This window comes from Mus pahari, chromosome 3 (assembly GCF_900095145.1).
Source record: "Mus pahari chromosome 3, PAHARI_EIJ_v1.1, whole genome shotgun sequence".
Classification (NCBI taxonomy): domain Eukaryota; kingdom Metazoa; phylum Chordata; class Mammalia; order Rodentia; family Muridae; genus Mus; species Mus pahari.
The window spans coordinates 9,994,778-10,001,224 of NC_034592.1; the positions used below are offsets into that span (position 1 = coordinate 9,994,778).

Below are 6,447 nucleotides of genomic sequence, written 5' to 3' on the forward strand. Positions count from 1 at the left end.
AGACAGGGTTTCTCTGTGTAGCCCTGGCTGTCCTGGAACTCACTTTGTAGACCAGGCTGGCCTCGAATTCAGAAATCTGCCTGCCTCTGCCTCCCGATGAAAACAATATTTCTAGAAACAGTGTGTAAGTTTCATATGATGTCAACACTACTTTAGATTTGACTCTCTAAAAGTTTCAAATTCCTATGCCTTCTTAAGTCTTGGTCTATCTCCTTCTTGGTGTCTAACCTCTGACATAACAAAACAGGGGTGGGGAGGAGAGAAAGAAAGCAGATGTTTCATTTCTTTTATACTTCTTGGTTGGTTCTATCTCAGGCCCTAATACTGCTTTTATGTGTGTGGGGGGTGGGGGGTTGGTTCCTTCTGAAGGGCTGGGGATGAACCCATGAGTGCCTACCATGGCAAGTGTGCAACACATAGCCAACTTTTCACTGTTTTGGTTTTTGCTTTTCTAAGTTTGAACCATGGCCAGGCAGACACAGACACAGTCACACATACACACAGCACATTAGTATTTGTGTGTGATAGATATATCTGTGTGAGCATGTGTGAACACTTTATGGAGAGAGCCCACTCCCTCCTGGATGTGGATGCGAGGCTCGCATCCTCATACTGGCTTCACAAGTGCTCTACTGGACCAGTCTTTGATTTTTAAAATGGATGGACAAAGCTATACAAAACTGGACACTTTTTGTTTTGTGAATTTCTAGATGCAGTGGTACAAATATCCTTCAGATAAACTGGAAAAGACAGACTGATGTGCATCCTGTATCCTGATCATGAACTGCAGAGTTTTAAGACACAGCAAATTCTGTGCTGGGTGAGCCAGCTCTGCCTTCTCTAATTGGCTCCTTGGTGGCCTTATAGAACTTTGAAGTTGACTTTATGACTCTGCTTTTGTCCTTAGTTATATTTTTTTCATTTAAAAGCTTTAGTTCCCTCAGAGTATATAGAAGATAAAAATAATATTTTTTAAACTAAAGATAATTAATCTTAGTTTTCAATATTTGGAAAGAAGATAGCTCTAATATTTTAAATAAATTCGGTTCTAAAACTAACATATCTTGTAATTAAAATTAGTAAAGCAAGAATGCAGAAAGAGGGATACCTCAACAAAGGTGATCTCAAATGTTCTGGAGCAAGAATTTGAAATTGAAGGTAAACAAACACTTTACTTCAAATCTCACCCCACATACATTAGATCATTCATGTGTAAGTTTTATGGTTTTGTAAGAGTGTAGTAAAATCATAACTTTCTGGTTCTGGCTGTTGTACAGATCCCTGGAACAATGCACACAGGTATGATAACATGCCTTTTTAGAGACCAGTTCAGAGACTTAGAGTGATGGATGTGACCACACAGATTTAAATCTGATATAAATTAATGAAGCTATTACAAAGAGCTCAAATTGAATGATCTTTTATAAGGACTGTAACCTGGATTCACAAATGTGGATCAAAATAAGCACCCAGAACCAGGTGTGGTGGTGCATGCTTGTAATCAAGTCGGAAAGCTAGTCTTGGCTGTGTAGCAACACTTTGTCTCAAAATAAAAATAAAACAATAAATAAAACTACTACCATGATTGCGGATCAGGAGCATTTGTATAACCTGGAATTCTGGTTGACTGGAATCTAGGGTAGCGTTTCACCTAGTTTATTTGAGAGCATTCAAACTGAGGTAGGGATTCACAGTCAAAGCTATAGAAGAAGTACAGATTCCTGTTTGACAGCCGTGAAGTCTTGAGAATGAAGGCAATCAGTAAATGATTCAGTACACACTGTGAATTAAAGTTCTGACTTTATATTAACAAAATCACCTAGTGCAACTAAATGCAAACTAAAAGTTCATCTCTGTGATTCAAGAAGCCTGGTTCAAGCCAGGCAGTGGTGGCGCACGCCTTTAATCCCAGCATTTGGGAGGCAGAGGCAGGCAGATTACTGAGTTCAAGGCCAGCCTGGTCTACAAAGTGAATTCCAGAACAGCCAGAGCTACACAGAGAAACCCTGTCTCAAAAAACAAAAACAAACAACCAAGAATCATTACATCAGGAACATCTAGTCTCACAGAATTCATCAGAGCAGAAGGAGAAATAGGAAAGTCAGATATAATAGAATAACTATGTACACCAAGGCCAACTCAAAAACATTCACACTCAAATGAAATCTATACAGCCACTTGTCCAGGAATAAGGTTAGGAGAAATGGGAACAACTGTTGTTTACAAAAAGCTGCTGCAGGCTGAGATGTCTCCATCCCTGCCTACCAAAGGCAGTCCCTTATTTCAGATGGCAGATCCTCTGGAGGAATGTGTCTCCTGCTTCTCAGAGTCCCTTTTATACAAGGAGCTACAGCAGGCTTCTAAGATGTCTCCATTCCAGCCTGCTGCAGGCAGTCCCTGTCATGGTATGCTGTCCCCAGCAAGAGAGGACCATAAAAACTCAAAATGACTACGATACAGTGAAATTTTAACCTTTGATAAGTACTTTAGGAAAGTCACTGAAAAGCATATTGATATGATTAGAGTAGATCAAAGCACTGGTACACTAGGTCTCTTCACCCCTCCTCTGCCCTTCTCTATTTTGACTTCTTGTGTGAGTGCAAGTTTAATACTGAAGTCTTATGGTCAGAAGCTTTCTGTGAACATCAAGCAGACATTTGCCTTCCATAGGCATAAACACTACCAGGCAGTAAATGCTGCAATTTGTGCTCAGTGTTGCAGAATCTGTTTATCTGGCCCAGAAGTTGTTTCATAGGTATTCCCTGACCTGAATGGGGTTATCTAGATCTGCTCTGACAGTTAAAGCTAAATATGTTCTTGTTCAGTGACATTGAGAAAAATGTTTGGATGTGGAAAAATTTTAAAGGAAGAGATTAAGGCAGTGGTACTAATCTTGACTCATAAAATATATAATCTTGTAAAATGATGGCATCAGGACCAATACCTGTGTAACTGGCCAGCTGAAAGTTATAATACATCATTTGAGCCAGGTATGGTGGTGAATGTTTTTACTCCCGGCACTTGGAAGACAGAAGCAGATGGATCTCTGTGAGTTCTAGACCTTCCTGCTCTACACAGTGAGTTCTAGGACAGTCAAGGCTGCATAGAGAGAAGTTGCCTCAAAAAAAAAAAAAAAAAAAAAAAAAAAAAAAAAAAAAAAAAAAGAAGGAAAAAAAAAAAAAAAACAAAAACAGCATTTGAAAGTTTATAAGACACATGGTTTAATCTGACAAGTGATAAAATCTGAAACAAATGTTTTCATTTTTACCCTCTGNCTAGGACAGTCAAGGCTGCATAGAGAGAAGTTGCATTTATAAAAAAAAAAAAAAAAAAAAAAAAAGAAGAAGAAGAAGAAGAAGGGAAAGAAAAGAAAAAACAAAAACAGCATTTGAAAGTTTATAAGACACATGGTTTAATCTGACAAGTGATAAAATCTGAAACAAATGTTTTCATTTTTACCCTCTGTTTCTCTCCCCACCCTTTTGCATGAGTGCACACATGGGTACCCATAGAGGTCAGAAGAGGGTGTTGGATCCCCAGGAGCCAGACTTACAGGCAATCATGACAATCATGAGCCACCCAATATGGATGCTGGGAACCAAATTCTTCTGCAAGAATAGCTACTGCTCTTAACCACGAAGCTATCTATCTTTTTGCCTCTAAAGTAAAAATTTTACAATAAGTCTTCAAAAGGAGAAATACACATTTAAGCCTCTACTACAGGTTCCATGTATTTGACTTCATTGTAGAAATTATGAATGCTATGATATTAAAATTATCAAATTCAATAATTAGGCCACTGAAATTTATTGAGAAATGTTATGGCTTTATATTTGGTTGGTTTTTATATGCAGTTCATATGCACCTTGGGTAGAGATTACTATATATTCGTTCTTTAGAACAAATCTTCTAAAACATAATATATACCCTCTTTAGTCCATCAGTTACTAAGAAGGAAATATGATCTCTGTCATGGTCTAAATATGAAATGTTCTCACAGGTTCATGTTTTAAATATATGGTCCCCAGCTTGTGAGGTTATTTTTGGTAGGTTCTTGAAACTTGAGGAGATGGAATCTGGCTAGTGCAGGCAGGTCCTTGGTAGTATCTTTCCCTGAACCCCTCCTCCTGCTTCCTGGAGGCCCTGACTGCTATGATCGGCCATAGCATACCTGCCATGAGAGCTGATACCTGGGAAATCATGAGCTAAAGTTAATTCTTCTTCCCTTAAGTTTATTTTCCTGGACTACCTTTGTAGACCAGGCTGACCTCGAACTCACAGAGATCAAGGCATGTGCCACTACACCCAGCCTAATTTTGTCAAGTAATTTGGAAAGAATGTAAGAACTAGAGGATATGAGGGAGTGTTGTGAACTACTGTCTTGGGCTCTCACGTGACCAGTGTTCCCACAAACTCACTGCAGCTATTGATACCAGCATGAGATTGAGTCAGGATCATTTGACATTCCAAAAGATAGCACTAATTGGATTTAGTGGACTCTTACCAGAAGGAAAAGGGGCTTGGAAGGGCACAGATTGGTGTGCCTTGGAAAAGCACCACGGGAGAGTTGGGAGAATATATGATTAAGATATGCTTTTTGCACATATGAAATTATCAAAGAATAAGTAGAAGCTATTCTATTTTAAAATTCCTAATAAGGAAAGAAGAAGGGCTCCTGATGTTTCAACACTAGCTAAGGAGTTAATGGCAGCTGAAGTTAACAGTTGTTGAAGGAGAGAGAGTCATTTTATGTTGAGGGTTGATGGGTTTACCTGTGGGTAAACAGATAGTACTAATGGGATTCAGTGGGTTATTTTCAAACAAAAGAAGTGTATGTTGAGAAGGTAAGGCTGTTGGAGGGAGGACCTATGACATATTATATACAGGTCATATATAAAATTTTCAAAGAATAAAAAGATAAAGCATATGTTGCTTAGAACAAGACTAGTAAAACACTGATGAATTAATTTTCAAAGGTTATAATAGGAACCAAAGGTACAGCACACACCTACAGCCTGCAGCCCCAGAACAGTCACTAGCTGTGGGGAGCCTGGCCATTATTCATTGTTTGGGGGTGTTGAGGGGGCTGGATACGTCTGCATGTCATAGCCCTGTGGGAAGCCTTCCCCTCTTTCAGTTGTGTTCTGGGGATTCTTGTGAGTAGTATCCCACATAGCTGTATGTCATAGGGAAAGGTCTGAAGGAATTGCTACAAGGGCATTATGACTGAAAAACCTTTCATAATGAGACATGGACCTACTTCTCTACTCATAATTATTTATCACACCATGCCTTTATAATTTAAAACTTTTGAGTAGCTCTAAAAGTTCTAAACATAATATGTACTCCTCCATGTAACAATACATACAACTTGGTCATATTTGTGATTACAATTCTATTCAGAACAATTTTATACATTAAAAAAAATCCTTCTCTACTTAGTGCCTAAAAAATACTCAAAGGAATTCATAAGAACATTGAGAAGATCATCTGCAGGATTTCCTGTTGTTGTTCAGGGTTTTTAGAGACAGGAACTCAACTGTGGAGCCCAGGCTGCCCTTGACCTTACAATGTTAGTGCTTCGGCCTCCTGAGGACTTATAATATAGGTATATGCCACCATACCCAGGAAGCATCTCTTTAAATACACAAAAATGAAGTCTTTTATTTAGATAAATTAACTTTTCTTTCTCATCAGAAGAGTGAAATACAGAAAACTTACCACAGGCAAAAATCATGCAGTTTTGAAGCAGTAGGCCATGCCGTATCAGAGACCACAGCTGAAAAAAAAATGCTACTTTTTTTTTTTCAATTAGAAAATTGTCGGGTTTTTAGCAGTATAAACTTTAGGATTCTAACACTGTATAGTGTAACTTTTAAGAATATAAGAATAGGACTGGAGGGATGGCTCAGTGGTTAAGAACACTGGCTGCTCTTCCAGAGGTCCTGAGTTCAATTCCCAGAAACCACATGGTTGCTCACACCTATCTGTAATGGGATTCGATGCCCTCTTCTGTTGTGTCTGAAGCTCATATATATAAAATAAATTAATAAATCTTTACAAAAAAGGAATATAGGAATAATTCAAACGTGAGTAAAGCATTTGGAGAGATGGCTAAGTAGTTAAGCCACCTTGCTGCTTGCCCAGTTCAGTTTCCAGCATTCACATCAAGTGGCTCATAACCACTTGTAACTCCAGCATCAGGAGACCTAATACTCTCTCCTGACTTCTGTGGGCATGGAGGATCAAAAGATGATTAAAGAAACATAAATAAGTATATGGAAGAAAATGTGAAAAAGCAAAATTATTCAACCAAAAACAATTATGAAAGGCTCAGGCAGCTCAGGTATGTGTTTATGATGGACAGTCTTCATATCCAATTAAAGAAGTGAAAGAAATAGAATTCATAGAGCCAGGTGTGGTGGTGCACGCCTTTAATCCCAGCAC

The 6,447-nt window shown here is 38.5% G+C and overlaps 1 protein-coding gene across 1 annotated transcript in view; it reads left to right on the forward strand.

Annotated features, from left to right (window-relative positions):
* The window catches only part of Apbb1ip (amyloid beta precursor protein binding family B member 1 interacting protein), a 94,387-nt gene extending 93,629 nt beyond the window's left edge, over positions 1–758 (forward strand). The window contains exon 15 of the mRNA XM_021195186.2: positions 711–758. Within this exon, the coding sequence (XP_021050845.1) occupies positions 711–758 (48 nt within the window). The remainder of the gene's footprint in view (positions 1–710) is intronic.
* Positions 759–6,447: the final 5,689 nt, after the last annotated feature.